The sequence below is a fragment of the Dendrobium catenatum genome, unplaced genomic scaffold (assembly GCF_001605985.2).
Source record: "Dendrobium catenatum unplaced genomic scaffold, ASM160598v2 fragScaff_scaffold_980, whole genome shotgun sequence".
Lineage (NCBI taxonomy): Eukaryota > Viridiplantae > Streptophyta > Magnoliopsida > Asparagales > Orchidaceae > Dendrobium > Dendrobium catenatum.
The window spans coordinates 976316-994808 of record NW_021319442.1 but is presented as its reverse complement, the minus strand read 5'-3'; the positions used below and the strand labels follow the sequence as shown (position 1 = coordinate 994808).

Genomic DNA, 18493 nt, shown 5'->3' with positions numbered 1-18493 from the left:
AGTAATTAAGGATGGATTGATACGATCATATCATCCTGGACGATCGCAAGGATCGGCCAGGATGATCAGTCAAAATCTTAAGTTACTTCAGGTACGATAATATGGCCAGCTCGTATCCAGGACTTTCTCAGGACGTTTTCCATGATTTGAACTGATCAGCCAGGGCGATCGTGAGATCAGCCTAGACGATCAAGCCAATTTTCAATCATCCAGTTTTGTATCCAGGCGATACTCTGGCCGATCTTCTGAGTTTGTTACCTGATCGGCCAGGCCGATGTCCATATCGGCCTGGACGTATAAGTCGGTCTCTCAAGTGTGTGTGTGTAGGGTTACTTAGCATCTGTCTCTTTGACCAATACAAGTAGACTCAAGAATTGAAAAATAAAAGTACAGACTGACTCAACCCTAAACCTATGCAATCCTGAAATAGCTTCGTCTGTTCGTCCGATCTTTGATTCCTGAAAAGTTAGAAGAAACAAGTAGTCCAAGAGAATCAATAGTGTTTGTCAATCATCAAAACACAGGTCATGAAAATAAGTTTGCAACACAAATTATTAACTCTCTTCTCCATAACATCTCTATTATTATATTTTAGTTTCCTTAAATGTTTTTATAAATTTTGGCACCAGCGAAATTCCCTAAGAAATTGGCATTTGATGATACAAGTAGGGTTTTTGGGACCATTAGGTGTATGTTTTACAAATCGATTTCACGTAATTTTTTTTAATAAATTAAGTTATTTATGGATATTTTTCTAAAGTTATTTAACTTCCTTTTAATTCATTTGATAAGTTAATAGAGAACAATTTTGGGAAAATAAGAAAAGTGGAGAGAGAAGGTAGGAAGTTAGGTTTTGACAGTGGTAGAGCGAATTTCATCAATCAGCCCAGTTGGGAAATTTGTTCATCTCGAGCTAGGTTACACTTGGCATATTTAAGATTTTAATAATTTTGTATTTTTTACATTTTTTCGATCTATTTTATATTTCCATGATAGAAAAATGAGGATAATTTTATTTTGATAAAACTTTCACCTACTTAACTTTTTATATATTATAAAGATCGTAATTACAAACATTTTAAATATATTATGAAAAAAATTTATCGGGTGATTTTAAAAAGAATCAAATTTTACCTACTCAAAAATTTATTTTGACATCTAAAAATAGTGCTTCAGTTCAATTAAAACTTCATAATGATGTTTTACACAATTTATTGTAATTTGGTTATGTTTAAAAATTATGAATTTTTTACTCAGTAGTATTTCTATTGTCTATCATTTGGACATTTTGGAAAATTTTTAATTCAATCCAATTATGCTTTAATTAATGCATTTCATTGAAAAATATGTTGTGATGTGATGCCTGAGCCAATGGGCGACCGAGGTGAGATTCTATTATACCGGCAGCAGTTGGAGACCGAGGTGGGATTTTATAATACCAGTGTCAATTGGCGACCGAGGTGGCATTCTGTTATACCGGTGAGATTATGTTACCTAAGTGTTGCTATACCAAAGCCAATGGGCTACCGAGGTGGGATTCTGTTATGAACTATTTGCTTATAATTCAATTCATTTCAATATTTATTTAATTTTATTTAATTTTAATAATATTCATTTAATTGTATTTAATTTCAGTATATGATTTAGTACAATGATCTCAATTTTTTTGTTATTGATTTTTATTTAAGGCTATGATAACCTACTAGGATGTGTTAGCTCATTCATACTTCTTCTTTTATTTTTAGGCCCAGGAAAGCATAAGGAGTGAGATGTGTAGTTTGGATAGCATGTTCCTGATAACATGCTCTGATCTATGTTGTAGGTATGTTTTGGTTAGTTTTGATTTTTGCAGGCTCGGCTTTTATTTTTTTATGCTCTATGTTGCCAAACACTTTTGTTGATAGATTTCAAATTATATATATTTTGGATGATATATAGAAAATTATGTTGAGATTTAGTAGTCTTCTGCTTTATATTACATTCAATAGTAGATGTATAATATATAAATTAGAAGTTTTATTTCAGTACTTCTCCAACTAGATCTAGGAGTCAGTCTTGCCCAATCGACTAGGGTATGACCTGTGTGTTATTGGGTCAGGTTATGATAAGATTTTTGGTATCAGAGCATAATTTGGAGAAGTGAATTGTAATAGAGCCATAGGAATTAACATGTAGATGTTGAGTCCAGTAATTAGGTTGTTATCTGAAATTGTTAGGAGATAACTATACATTTGAACAATAATGTTTGGAATCATCAAAACTACATAAGTTGCATAAATATAACTCATTCAAATAGCAACTATTCAAACAGTAGAAGCGTGTTAGATGCTTCTGGGTAGTTTTGGGTGCTCATTTTATTTATTTTTTCATATACATGTGTTAAACTTTATTCGCTCTAAATCAGAGTCATCAAAAGCAATGGATCGATCGATGTGAGACTTCTTTGGTGTTGGTTCTATGCTTGTTGTAATTAAGACTTGATTAGGTAATGATGGGCCCCCGACAATGGTCTCAATCTCACCAGCGTTTGATGATTATTCATCAGTTATCTTTGCTATTGATTTTGCACCCCCAGTTAATTTTCAATGTTATTTGCATTTTTCTCAAAAAACGATTTTGCACCCCCAGCGGGACCAGCCTCATCTTGAGCAAGTAGGTTTTGGTTGAATTATCAAAGATATCCTTGTCGATTCAATCTCTCCATTTCATCCTTAAGTTGTCAATATGCTTCAATAGTGTGTTCATGACTAACATAGAAGTGGAAGTATTACTCCTAATTTCCCATGTTCGACTTTAAATGATTTGGCCACTTCACATTCTACTGATCTCATATGGACATCAATACATTAGCTCGAGATATATTAAGTAGTGTATACTCCTTTTCTTAATGAGGATCTCATCACGGATGTGAGGGTTGAGGGGGCAAGTTGTAATTTCCTTACTTTTTCAATTCGATAGTGAATTATCTATCCTTGATGCACTTTTACGCTTTCCATTTGATTTCTAAAATGGCTTTTTATGAGCATTAATAGCTTGATCTGCAAAAATTTGTGCCTCCACTCGATGGATCATATCAGCATATAAATGAACCATGTCATTCATGAGTGCTAAGGAAAGGGGCCATGACGAAGTCCTCCAAGAAAACTCCTCTAAGCAATTCATGATCTAGCCTTGGAATTTATCAAACCTCTCTAAAAATTTTTTAAGAGTATTTTTTGAGGGACTCACTTTCACTTTGGCAAATTATTGAGAGGTAGAAAGAATCTTTAACAATTCTCTGATTGACAATAAATTGATCGATGAACTCTTTGGTCAATTTGACGAATATGGGAATGGTTTCTACTGGAAGCGAATAGAACCGTGTCTGGATGTCCTACTAATGAAGAGATTATCTTCCCCATCTCATAGGGAACTCTTCTTGGACCAATCATCAAAGTTCATGACGTAGGGCATTGTGTGGGAGCTCAACAAGGTGAGGTCAGGCCAAGTCCTTTATGATGCCTGGATGGAATGCAGGCTAGCCAACTGAGGCGAGAAGGATGAGTAAAGCTAGCGATGTCAACAAGATCGATGTCTTGTTGTGTTTTGGGGTGACCCCTTGACTCAGGAAGAGGATTATCTGCATGAAGATGTTCAAGTTGAACACCTTCGGTCAGTGGTGGATCTTGAGGGAGAAGAACATCCTCTTGTTGTGCTAGCATTGGTTTCCATGTCACTCGTAAAAGTTGAAGGATCTTATTATGAGATTCCTCCATTTTCTAGATGCAATCTTTCAGGGATGGTCTTGATGTCCCTTTCACTACAAGGTTTTTCCCATAGGGGTAAAAAGATGTAGACACCTTGTATCCTTGGTTCATGGATTGATTCTTGGATCGGTGTGTGTTGAAGCGAGAGGCTCCCATGTTACGATTGTTATGCCTGTTTTCCATTAAATCAGGGCTTAATATAGTGGGATTGAGATTTACTATAGACAGTATCAAGCTATTGTGGGCTAGAGTATTCACGACGGTAAAGTATGAAAAACATCATGTATTAGCATTACACGAGTATCCATCACACAAATAGAGGAAAAAGATACAAAAAATTTTTACGTGGAAAACCCTGATGAGAAATATCACAGGGCCACGCCCAATTGAAATGATTCCACTAGTGTTTGAATATATTACAAGTGACTGGTTCGACCTTGAAATTGAGCACAATAAGTTCACACAAGTAAACAATATGGTTGAAAACTAGTTACAAATGGATATCGGATAAAAACAAGTGATATTGGATGGTCGGGTAAAAATCCTACGTCCATTAGCGACTTGGCGGAAGTTTGGCGTCAATTCGGTGATAGACAGAAGTTTGATGATGGGAGGAAGAAGTCTGGTGTCGGGCAGATGTATGACAATGGGCAGAAGTTCGATGATGGATGGAAGTTTGTCTTTGGGTAGAAGTCTGATGAAAGTCTATTGATAAGCAGTGGTTTGGTAAAAGTCTGACGACTTACATAAATCTGATGATGTGTGGAAGTATGGCGACGGGTGGAAGTCTGAAGATGGATGGAAGTATAAAATCAACCAGAAGTCTGATGGAAGTTTGGTGATGGGCTGTGGTTCGGCGGAAGTACGACGATGGGCATACATTGAATGATGTGCGAAAGTTTGACATTGGGTGGAAGTCCGGCGATGGATGGAAGTCTAGTGTCGATCAGAAGTTTGACGTTGGGTGGTGGTCCGACGGTTGAAGTCTGGTGTCGAGCACAAGTCTGATGACGAGCAGTGCTCTGGACGAAGTCCGAGCAGTGGTCAAGGAGGAGCTTGGTGGCAAGAGATATCTCAGATTTCTCTTCCTTCTTCCTCTCCTTTTCCCTTCCCTTTTTTTTTCTCTTTTGTAAAGAATGGGTTGTCTACTTAAATCTTTTGGGGAGTGGCATGACTAGTAAGTAGTGAGAAGATCAAGGGTAGGTTGGGATTGTTTGATATGAATGGCTGATATTGATTCTCTTGATCATGGACAATTTATCGAGTATTTGAGTGCCTTAATGATACTAGAATTTAACGATCTTGGGCTTGTTGGATTCGTCTCGTCGAGCCGCCTGATTTGATTATAAGCATATCATATTTGGAAACTGTTTAGTCATCCAATATATAGTTTGAACTTTTTAAATGTGCTACGGGTCTTCAATTTGCACGCATTTGAGCTCGGATTGATTCGAATTTGATTCTTTGAGTTCATCTTTTTGAGAAGTTCAATTTGACTATAAATCTGTTGAAATGAGAGTTCAGATGACCTAGATTTAATTTTGAAAGTTTCTAACTTGACTTTACTTTGAGATTGATAATTTTTGATGATACAACAATAATAAATAAGTTATTACAAAATGACAAAGAAACTCATTTCCCATATTTTCAAAATTATGAAACACCCTAAAAAAAAAAAAAAAAAAAAAAAAACCCCACAACGGGCCGAGGCGACCTCTCCGCCAACATCCATCAGATCAGCATCAAACGGGTATCCCCCGGCATTCACGAATCCTCATTCCTACCTCTATGCCACTGCATTTCTTGCACCTTTTTGCCGTTAGATAAGACTAATTGCCTGTTCCATCCTTCGAGGGCGCAAGAGAAGGAATTCGAAGCAGTGTTGAAGCTTACAGCGTGTGGAACCCTAGATTTTGGATAGGCTGGGCTCTAGAGGGTAAATGAGTGGCCCGGAAGAGAACAGGCGTCTCGTCAATCCCAGGTTCCTAAAGCATCCATGAGGTTGCTTATTTTCCCTTCTTTCTCGCAGCCTCCTTTGCTGCGGCGGGGAAAGCCTTTGGTTTCTCAGTACCGGCTGCGGCAGTGGTACCCGATCTCATTTCACAGCAAGAGGCCACCAGGGTACTCCGTTTACAGGTCATTCCTTGATCATGGTCTGTTTGGATACAACTGTGATTTAGTAAATCCTGCGACTATGTATTTAGATTATCCCGGGGTGGTTAAATATTGAAATCTTTGATAGAAATGCTGTAATCAAATGAAGCGAACAACTTTGCAATCTCATTTGAAATTTATAATGGAAAAAAAAAAATACAACTTGAGATTCAAATTTTAGCTGTAATTTGAAAACGAGAACTTAATTCATTCAATTATATTAGCTCTTTGTATGTGCTTGAGGATATCATGAGCGTCTGTGTCTCATGACAACGATGACACATCATGACTTGCGCACGGAAAGGACTTAATCCGTTGAACTTGAACACGTGTCTTCACTACACCAACATTTATAAAATAGAACTTAAGCCTGAGAAACAACAAATGAGAAATAGAGTTTCAGATTTTCTGTTCATTGAAGTGTTGGAGAAAGCCTCTTTAAATAAGTAGAAGAATAAAATATATTATAAAGATTGCGATGATGAAGGTTTTAATCCAATAGGTTACAACCTTTCAAATTTCATATGTTGCAGCATTTTGAATTCAATTAGAGTCAACCATATTAGTTACAACCTATCCAAATTATGTATGAATTAAATCCGAATATTACAATTTGGGCATCAAAATTTCATTCACAATAGGTTATAAACCCTTTTTCCAATAACTTCCCAAATGAATGCAATTGATTGACGACAAGTGCTAGAGTTCTATGTTTAAAGCTTGCATTTTGTAGTTATGTGTCAATCGTTGAACCTTCTCTTATGCAATAGACATTTACTTTACTGTTGACTAGTATATGTGCTGTTTGTGTGAACAATGATAAATTTGAGACATATATTTTTCTGATAAAATTTTAGTTCTCATTGTAATGTTTGTTTGTCTATGAACATCTATATGATTCTATGAGAATTTCAAAAGAGTTGAGTCTTGCATAATTGTTATTTGAAGTGGCCCCACTTCTCTCTCACATAGGTGATATTTTAATCAATGGTAATCCCACTCCTCATGGATTCCTAAATCATAAGGATAATTAAAAGTTTAGCTTAACTTGACCTTTACAAATATCATTATTTTTATCATAGGAATGGATATGAGGATATCACCCACAATTTTTTTTTTTGTTTTTTTTAGGATATCACTCACAATAATCTAACATAATCTCCATGATTAGGTTATACCCTTTAACCTAAATATTGGATCTTTAGATCTTAAACTTGAGTTTATTTCACATCAATTTTATTATTTCATGGGATTTAGTCAAAATTCTCTTGATGATTTGTCAATTAGATCATACTAATAGCAAATTGGTTATCATAATGTGTATGCATATTGTAAGCATAGTTGCTAGTCATTTAGGAATATACTCTTAGGTATTGATGGGACTACCTACATGTGAAGGAGTATGAAGGAGAAGAGTTTGGGAGAGGCTTGCAAATTTATGTTATATCCATCAAATGCGCAGATTAACTAAATCCAAGATTTATGGAAAAACAGGGAAGAAATGAGATTTAAAATTATGTAGGATTTAAAGTTATCATTGTTGCTATTTGGCATAATTTAAATTAAATCTCTTAAATCATGCTCAAATCCTGCTATCAAACAGACCTTTGTCTCTTCATCACATTTATCTAGAATTGAAAACATAGATTCTTTTATGCAGCATGTTAGTATTATTATCGTGGAAGATTTTCATGGTACAATTGCACCTCCCAAATTGAAAAAATATATACTAATAGTTTTATAGTCTTTTAGATTAGAATGCCAGCTTGTGTCAATTTCTTATTCCAGAATAGTTGGATATCTCTACCATAATGAAGCCCATTGGCACAAAATAACCATAAGTATTTAAGTACTTTTACATTTGCTTTTCAATGATAGATATCTTTGATTATTCATGTACCTACCTGAATCTACTAATAATGAAGTTAATAGTGAAGGCAATGATGACTTTTATGCAACTCATTAAGTACATTAGACTACCGATCACCCTACCATACTCCATTAGGAGAAACATCTTCATCCATTCTTGGACAAATGCTGACTTAAATCAATTAGAGTTCTAGTCATGCAAAAGCAGCTAACTCAAATTTGTTAAGTGTCTTGTTTGCATGGTGTGATTGACTTAATTTGAGACTATCAGACAACCTTGTGATACTGATCCTCAATATAACTTCAATCAATCTCATGTCCTTCATATCGGATCTCATGCTCAACATGTCATTTATAGATTTGATAATCTGATTATTATTGCTCACAATGCATATGTCAAGTGTTTCTTCTTGTCCTGATTATTACTGCTCACAAAGAAAGATACAGCTTTATGTTTCTCTTTATGACAATATTCCTGTATATCCAAAGAGGATGGATAAACTTCTTCTAAATTAACAGTTGAAGTTCTAGAAGAGAATAGCCAGGAACATGAACATGGGCAATGAAAATTCTGTATCTATCTTTATATTTGATAAATATATATTAGTAAACATCTGTTATTCGATGTTTCCAATAGTAAAAAATCAATTTGTGCCCTCTGCAAACTATAAAATTAATTTATATACCCGATTAAACAAAATTCATGGCTTTGCACTGAACATGGAAATGAAGTTGAGAAGGTTGAAGAAAAGCCTAAACAAAAAAAGAAAGATAGGGCAAAAAAATAATTTGGTCTAAATTTTTCCTCTAATATGCTAAATGCAGAACCCCAAACTTATAAAGAGCAAAATATATTCCATCTTACTTGGGAACTAGTGGACCTTCTTCTAGGATGTAGAACACTAGTTTCGAATAGGATTTTTGAGTGATAGATAAATGCAGATGGAGCAATTAACAACTATAAGGCTATACTTGTTATTAAAGGTTAGAAACAATAAGAAACACTTGATTATTCTGACATTTGTTTTCCTAGATGAGAATAAACTGTATAATTATGATATTGGTGACTTCATGCCATGGAGCCTTGAAGCTCGCCAAATGGATGTAAAGAGAACCTTTCTCAGTGGAGATCAGATGGAAGAAATCAACATGGACAAACATAAGGGTTGTGTAGCTCTAGGATAAGAGAATAAAGTGTTTAAATTGGTGAATTCCTTGCATGGACTAAAAAAAAACACTGAAATAAGGGCATGGAAAATTTTATAATGTCATGTTGACAAAAAGTTCCCAAGTTAGGCAATGACATGCAGTCAATTGTTTTTATAATGCTATTTTGTCAGCAGAATCAATGACATGCAGTCAATTGTTTTTGAACCTATCCTTGACTTTTTTGGTGTGGGTGTTATTAGTTTGGCAAGGCACCCCTCACTTACAAGTACGTGTAAGAAGGCTTCTTTTTTTCACAACTTATGGGTGCTTTTTATTCTTTATTTTGGGGAATCTTATAATCAGCTGACAAAATAGCTTCTCCACTTGTTGTAAGGCAAACCAGAACTTATGAGCATTGCTTTCATCATTTCCTTTAGAGAATGATTTTTGCATTCTATAGGTCCATTATATTGAGTAGAATAAGGAGGTGTAACCTCAATAAAGGGTGATTCATACTCATGAGTGCAGTCACTTCTTAATGCATTAATCTTTTTATTAAGTTAGTCTTCAAATTCAATCTTGTAGAGAGCAAGGTTCTCTGTAGCCTCATCATTGCTTTTCAATAAAAACACAACAATACTTTTTGCTATTGTCGACAAAAATAATGAAACACTTATTTTCACCTCTATTTGAACAAAATTTAAATCCCAAATATCATTATGGATTACATCAAGATGTTCACTGTTCCTTTCTATTCCTTGAAATGATAACCACACATACGTTTGAAATTAATATGAAATGCATGTATCTAATTTGAACTAATTAATCTACACAAAGTATCATTATTAATATGTCGTAGTTTAACATGCCATAAGTTAGAGAACTCAAGCATATGAGCAAAAGACTTTTCATTCTCATTATAAGGTTTGGCTTTGTAGAAATCTTGTTTATTTTTCATAAGCCATCATTCTCATTTCCTGATCTCAATTACATTCCTTGTTTAAACAAAACTATTTTATTGGGACTCAAAAACCATCTTGAAACCATGTAGACTTAGCAACATCTCATAATAAGGCTTCTAGGTATAAATTACAACACGCTATTAAACATTACTTATTTTTTTGACAACATCTTCAAGAACATGGTGCTTTGACCATTAATCATTGAAGTTATAGAGTTGCCCATGTACATCTTATACATTGTCACGACTTGGTCCAAGGGTCGAATTAACGAGGCTAGAACTAATAGTCGGATGGTTATTTAAAATTCATTTGCTAACTAACTTTCTCCAATACATTGTAAGATACACTAAATCTTAAATGTATTGAAGTAAAATACTATAAATACCTTTCTTTTCATAATATAATAAATTTATTTTTACACATTAAATTTTCATTCATTACGTATTATCTATTCCTATAAATCAAATTCCTAAATATATTGAATTCATATAATAAAATTTGCTCATATAAATATACACCATTGATTATTTTTAATAGCTAGTCTTAAAATCTAATTATTTTTATGTTCAATTAGATGAAATCAATTAAAGATTTTAATTTCAAATTATGTGAGCCTAAAGTTTTAAATAACAAATATAAATTTATCTTAAATTTTATAATTGCATAAATTCTAATAATTTAATTGTAAGATAAGATCTTAGGTTTTAAGAATTATCATTGCATTAGTCAACTATCTAAATTTCTCTCTATATCTCATAGTTTTTTTTTAAAATATAATTTTACTCATTATTCTAAAAAAAAAAATAAATTTTAAATTATGCAATCTCATAACTTAAATAATCAATATTAATAAAGTTATGAAATTCTCTAAATAGACAACAATTACCTTAAAAATTTTCTAAATAAAAACTAACCTTTAATCTTATAAATGTTCAGTCGATCCCTAGCCTTTGCATACTCCCCATGTTGGCGCTCGTGCTCGGCCTCTGCACGATCTCCACCTCTCAGTTGCCACAAGCTAGCGACGTCGTCTCCCTCTGTTGGTTTTAAATAGACAAGGTTTCTTAGACATCATCGTTTTCCCCTCAACCAAGCAATGCAAATAGCCCGCTCGTCTCCCCCTATCTTTTTCTTCTTCTTGAGCACGACTCTAGGAGATGAAATGTACTTTCGACGGAATATGTCAGCCCTTTTGTCTTTTCGACTCCAATCAATGTCTCCTTAGTCTTCTTCAATATCGAATGATGGTAAAGACTCGACACCTAGAGCTCTTTGTACATTACATGGTTTTGACATTTGTCAGAGCAGTGAGTTCGGGATATGACATAAATAATATTTGAAGTTATGAATGTAGTTGTAACTCTATTAGAACATATTTGGCATGTGGCCCCAACGTATAACCTCTAGAGATATTAATATTAGACTTGACACGAAAGATTTGTGTTTGGGGCAATCCATATGATATTCAGATCTTTTTCAGGTTTTAGCTTAAATTACTTGAAAAAATGGGTTAGTTAGGCTTGTGTCGTATCAAGTTTAAGTCATTCAAAAAATAATGATTTAATTATTTCTTTCTTTTAAAAAGATAAAATACTCATTAAATTATACATTTTTTTGTTATTTTTATTAAGTTTTGGTGTCCAAATTTGAAAATTATACCCAAATTGGGTAATTGTGTCTATATCGGGTCATATTGACACCAACATATTACAATTTAAATATTTTTCATGTCAAGTCATTTCTATTTTGTTTGGGTTGAGTTTTGGTTGAGAATTTTGAGTCGTGTATTAAAAGGGTTGGGTTGAGATTGACTATATTTGCGTCCTGTGTTTTTCAGGTCGAACATGAATCTAGCTCTTGAACCTGAATTGATATACCTAATAAACACTACTCCGCCTGATTTGAGTCAACCATATTTACTTCAAAGACTACAACACATATGCTGATTTTATAAACATCCAAAGTGACGGCTTCCTCCATACAACCATTTTAGTTGTTTTCTTTTTAGACATTCTACAGTCCTCCAACTTGTGAATCATTTTGTTATAATCAAAGCACTTTCCTTGAAATATTTATTTCTTCTATTTTCCACCTTTAGGTTCTAACTTGCACCTTGTTGCCCTTTAGGGTCATAAAGCCATGACCATGCGTTAGCATGTTGGCATTGTTGGTATTGGAATCTTCTTGTATCCTATGTTATTTTCCTCAATGCGAAGTACGACAATGAGCTCTCGAACTTCCATTTCCTTTTTCTTGTGCTGTAAATAATTCTGGAAGTCCTTCTGCACAGGTTATAGCTTGTCAATAATAAATGCTTATAGGACCACTTACAATGATTCCCTCGGCATGAAGATTCTATTCCTAACTCACCATAGTCATCATAGAGTCCATCATCTTAAAGTTTAAGAAATGAAACACAGAACTTTCTTTGCAACAACATTTTTTGTCTTATATCTATGGGCCAAAGTCTCCATACTTTGCCAATTTTTGGAGCTGTACACACTATATAGCTCTTCAGACAATCATTTAAAACTTAATTCTAGCATATAAGAGTGCTTCATAAATCCATAACATTCGGAGCTTGAACATCTAACTCATTTCCTTTAAGATTGGAAGAATCCTCCATTAGGAATGTTGCAAGATTCAACCATGCAAGGTAAAAAATTTCTTTTGCCATCATCAGGGGTAGATCCAAGAAATTTTCTTAGTGGTGGCGGCGGTGGCGCGGGAGGGGGTGGGGGTGGGGGGGGGGGTTGCGCCCAAACTAACAATTTTAGAAGTACTTTAAACCCTTTTTGTCCAATGTGGTATCGAAATATTCTGTTAGGATTATGAATTTCACATTTACTTTTTCAAAATAAGACCATTTGATATACTTTTTAAGGGGTTTTTTTGCTTGACTTTATAGTGCACTGCAAAGTATTTGAAACTCTTTGGATTGTGTATTTGTGGTGTATTCGAAACCCGCTCAAATCAGGTAAGTTTCGAATACCGAGCACGAAAGACTCTGTAACATCAGAACGAGGTGCGAAGGAGACTCTTTGCCTCCCGCAAAACCCCAGCTTTTTCAGGCATTTTCTTTAAAGAAATCCAGGGAAACACAAGCTCTCTCCGTCGTTTTTCCTCACTAATTCCAGCTATCGCGAAATCCTGCCGTGCTCGTCGTTCTTCCTCACAAAATCTAGTCTTCGGGTGCATGCTCGTCATTCTTCGTAATCAGGTGCATGACTTTCTTTCTTGTGAAATCCAGTCGGAAATCAGATATTCTTCCAATGAAGTATGGTATTACCTTGTGAATTTATTGTAGTTTTATTCATCGTTTTGCTTTTTGGTTGAATATAAGCTTAATATTGCTCAAATCAGTTTCCATTTCTTAACCTAGATTCTGAAACCCACTCGTCTCTTTTCCCCAAATCCAAATTTTAGAAACATTAAATCATGGAGAAGAGAGAAAGTTGCAAAAGCTGAGAAATATGTGTTGATTTCTATAATCATGACTCATGTATGGTTATATGTTCTTGTGTCCATATACTAATGTTTGTAAATATAGATTGTAACAGAAAACTATAAGGCTTTCTTTTTCTTTGGAAATGCTACCAAAATTTGATGATGCCTTTCTTTTAAGGTTAACAGATTTAAATTAAAGTATAATAAAAAAAAAAAAAACAAAACAAAAAAGAGACCATTGACTTCATCTATTGTAGATGATGTCCTAAAAGAAGAGTAAAGTACATGCTGTTGATCGAAGTCTTCAAGAATATATTGTGTTGATGGCCGATAGTGTAGCTCAAGTTATAAATGCTATCCAAAATACAACAAGAGCCTATCAAACATTCCTGATTTTTCTGAAAAGGAGATTGATACAATGTATGATAACTTATTGGAGAATTCCACAATGATACAATCTTTCCTTGCAAAACCTATAGAGTCGAAGGCTAGATGGATTCATAAAGAGTTAGAAAAATGATTTATATTGTGAAAAATATTAGAACTTTGAGTTGTAATAGGTAGATATTTTTGGAGCTCTTTGTGTTATATATATAAACATTTTGACTTTTTTAGCTGTAACACCTTCAAATGTATTTTGGATTTATGAAGCATTAATGGTAATGTTGAGTATATTTGTAGCAATATTAAATTTACTCTAGGTATGATAGCTCATTTTCAAGTGCTTGATTTCTATTTTCAAGTGCTCCAATATATAAAAGTTTCATATTGTTCAATTAATAAATATATTATGTTAAAACATTGAATAATATTGTTTCCATTCCATTTCAATAGTATACTACACTTGATACTGCATATCATACCAAATAGCGCCAAAAGTATTCAAAATATGCTACTTTTACTTTACACTGCATATACCTCACCAAACAAGAAAAATAGTTCCCTTGCATTTACTTTGCAGATAACCAAACAGTTCCAAAGTATTCTGAATACACTGCATTTACTTTACACTGTATTATTTTTTCAGGCAACTAAACAACCTCTAAATTGTTGAATGCTAATTCAGTGCTTCAATGGTTGTCTCCACCCTAATATCACACTTAAATGGCCTTGCCTTATTTTTTTTTTTCAAAAGAAATAAAAAAATTTTGCACTACCATTTGACTTTCTTCTTGCAGATTATTTATGCTTTTCTATTATTTGCATGGTTTGTGCAAGTTCACATCATTTCCTTTCTAATAGAAATTTCGTAGATACTACAAGTTCAAAATAATGATGCCAATCTGACTCTTGATTGCTGGATAAGGTTGTCAGTGTAGCTAAATTAACTCATCAGCACTAATTGCTCATTCTAGAGGCAATAGCTTGCAAGCAGAGCATTTGATTTTTATATCTTGCTTGATGAAATAGGTTTGGTGGCTTTTCTTCCAAATGCTCGGTTGTAGATGTTGACGTTGATGCCAGTTCTATTGCCACGGAGGATGAGACCTCTGAAGATCTAACATCTTGTTCAAATACGTTGTCTCCCTTGGCATCAGATATTTTCTATTCCGCTTCTTTTAAGTCACTAAAGGAAGATGACTGCATAAATTCTCTCCTAAGAGAAGTACCGGTATGATCTATTTCTCCTTCCTGTCACATCTTGGATACAGCTTCATTTGAGATGACACATCCTATGCAAGCTACAACATTAATAGAATTGCATTCTTATTTGTCCAAAAGTTGCATTTCAGGTTCTAACCAAGGATGAACAAGCTGCTCTGGCTGCCACTCCGGCTCACCCTGCAGGTTTATATGGTATGAAATTTTCATATGGAATTACTCAGTTGTTCAGATAATTAAGTAATAAGTTGTGATGCAGTCTATCCTAATTATTTTTCTCAAGCATGTATTGAGATATGACTTGCATTATTAATCTGAGTGTAATCAGCTTAGGAGCTTGGGCAAGATCTTTAACATGTGATACTGATGGAACTTCAATCCCCATAAGAGTAGAAAATAGGAAAAAAAGTGCATGAATGATGATCCTTTGAGGAATATTTCTTGCATACGTCATAATTCAATTTTAACTGTATTATGAAATTTCACCATAATTTCGGGAAGGTAGAAAGCCTTTTTATTTACAGTTTCAAGGGCTTTCTAAGGTCTGTACATTGAGATAGAAGTGGAGCTTTTAACAGATGCTGCAGAAGCCTTTGTCTTTTGTTCTGAGATCTTGGAGGACCAAACAATTCCTAGTAGTCAAAAGGGAGGATTGAGCCGCCAAAAAGTGGGTGATTTGTTAGATCATTCCAAGCGAGCTGTATAAGATGGGATGAGAGGGGAAATTGAAAAGTTTTTTCTTTCCTATTCAAGTATCCATGTTGCCCTATGAAGCACAGGGATGGGCGCGGGCATGAACACGAGAACATTGATACGAATCGATATGTAAATTGAGATATGGCATAATTATTAAAATTAGGGCACAACACGCCATGCATACATTATATTTTATAAATTATTAATATTTATACTATTCTCTCCTAAAGTCTTAACAAAAAAGTTATAATTAATTTATTTAAATTGTCACCTAAACTTCATAATTTTTTTTAATAATGATAAAAGAAAAACAAAAATTATTTATAATAAATGAAATGCTTTGTCATATGAGGATTTATTACTCCCTTTCAATTGCCCAATTTTTTTTTTCTTACAGATATAAAGAAACGACTAAAAAACTAAATATCAATGCACTTTGCAAATTAATTGGAGTTAACATTGACCACTTTATAGTCATCATTAGCATTAGTACTCGTTTTCTCTTGAATGGCACATTCATCATCATCTAAAAAAATATAATTTCCAAGGACAGCTCATTACGAGAAAGAATTAACAACTTCAAGTATTGCAATGTCATCCATTATAGTTAATGTAATCCCAATAATATCCCACAACTTAGTATTCTCTTGTGTATATTATTGGTTCCTCCTAAATAAAAGCTGAAGAATTTGTTAGGCCAATTCATCCTGAACTTGCCCAGCCGGCCGGCTTAGGTCTACAGGAGGCGGACAATTGCCGCCTCCCTTTCAATTTGTCGCCCACATTAGTGGGCCCCACTAGTCCAATTTAATTCAAAATTGAAAAGGAGGGGGCAACTAGAGCTTGGGAGGGAAATTAGATTAGGCAAGTTTATGTATTAAAGAGCATGAGATGTTTAAGGGTTAGGTTATGCTTGATTTGATTTTGGTTAGGGTTCCTTGGTGATTTGGGCTCTGTACTATCTCGTCTAGAGATTTGGGAGAGACAATCCTCCTCTCTAATTGAGGATAACTTGTATATTGTTTCCATGCTTGTTTGGCTTTGATTTTCGTATTGCAATCTATCGTTTGTGCTGATTTCTCCCAGATTTTGTGCTATTCTCGCTGTTTTTCACCAATTGGTGATAGGTTTGCTTGCGAACTCAAGTATTACCCATAAGGTTACTTGCCAACTCAAGTATTTCCTATCAAATTGGTATCAGAGCAATTCTTGGGGTTGTTCGTGGGCTGATTTTGGCGAATTCCAGTGGCTGATTTTTGGTCAGGAAAGGAGAAAGTTGCTGTTTTGTAATCCAGAATTTTTGGATCTACAAAAATCCAGATCGAGATGATGGCCAAGAAAGTAGATGCACTAGAAGAAAGGCTTGAGGGGAGATGAACAAAATCAAGACAACGGTGGAGGAAAGGATTTCCTCCATGGAAAGACAAGTAGCCGATCTCCGGGACATGATGAAGAAAATGTTGGAAATCCACAACCATATGGCGGCTTCCGTGGCCATGGTTTAAAATTGCGCAATATGAGGCTCGCCTTGAGGCCCGCCTTTGCGCAATTCCAGTAAAAAATGCCTCAATGCTTACGCCTCGAGTTATTTTTATGAGGCTTGTGCCTCAACTTGATTGAGGCTCGCCTTGAGGCCCACCTCGCCTCACTGGCATGAGGCTTACGCCTCACACTATATATATTAAAACTTACATAAATCTTGAAGTAAATGCCCGTCATTGGACTCTATAGGAGAGGAGGAAGGGGAGAGAGCAATTCATCATAATGATGATTCAAATGAAGAACACCTTAGTGATGATAGTGTTGATGACTTATGAGTTCTTATGTGATATGTCATTGCTATTTAATATTTATTTTTGGAAATTGGAATTATATGTTAATGAAAAGAATATCGGAATTTGGGAAAGATAGAATTTTGAGTTGAACTATATTTCATGTTGTCTTATTATTGGGATATTTTGATTTCACTTTATATCTTATGCTTTTTTATGTTTTATATTATTCACTCATTAGTATATAAAAAATTAATCATTTTATGTTTATGCAATCTTTTGATTTTGAGGCTTACGCCTCAAAATGCCTTGAGGCTTACGCCTCGTCTCACTAATAAAAAACGCCTCAATACCCGAATATGCAATTTTAAACATTGTCCGTGGCAAAAGGGGTGGAAGGGAAAAGCACGAATTTTGAAATCCATAGGGAGGAAGATGAGGTGGAAATCGTGGAAGGAGAAAGAAGAAGATATCATCTAGAGCTTGTCTAGAGGGAAGAAAGAGGAGGTGGATTTGTGGAATGCCAGGAGGGATACTATGGCTGCTGAGGTGCTGATTTTGAAGAAAGAAGAGGAGAATTCGAAAGGGGTTTGGGCTATGGCAGGTCAAGGAAAGACCGGGAGACGTGGAGAGGGCCGAGCACTAGAGATCGGGGAGGCTATAGAAGAATAAGGGGGAATGATTGAAGATACCCATATTTGAAGGGGAGGATGCGTATGGGTGGATTTATAAGGTGGAGAGGTATTTCATCATCAATGGGCTGACAGAGGTGGAGAAGCTGACAGTGGCATGCTTGTGCTTGGAAGGGAAGGCAATGTCATGGTACTAATGGAGGGACCAGAGGAGACCTATCAGGAACTGGAGGGAATTCAAGGACTGCATAATAAAATGTTTTCAAGACGTCCGGGGAGGAGATTTCTATGATTAGTTCTTTGCTCTGACACCGGAGGGATCATTAGCAGATTACCGGGAGCGGCTTGAGCCACCTGGCTAGTAGCGTGGAGCGATTATCAGATATTGTATTGGAGGGAAATTTCATGAAGGGGTTGAAGGTAGAGATTTGAGTAGTAATGAAGGTTATGATGCCTCATGACTT

The 18493-nt window shown here is 34.9% G+C and overlaps 1 protein-coding gene across 1 annotated transcript in view; it reads left to right on the top strand.

Moving 5' to 3' along the window:
• The first annotated feature begins 5446 nt into the window (after positions 1–5446).
• Positions 5447–18493, top strand: part of LOC110096197 (solute carrier family 40 member 2, chloroplastic) — a 43122-nt gene continuing 30075 nt past the window's right edge. Inside the window, exons 1-3 of the mRNA XM_020822003.2 lie at positions 5447–5882; positions 14738–14939; positions 15061–15124. Coding sequence (XP_020677662.1) covers positions 5743–5882; positions 14738–14939; positions 15061–15124 — 406 coding nt within the window. The 5' untranslated portion in view covers positions 5447–5742. The remainder of the gene's footprint in view (positions 5883–14737; positions 14940–15060; positions 15125–18493) is intronic.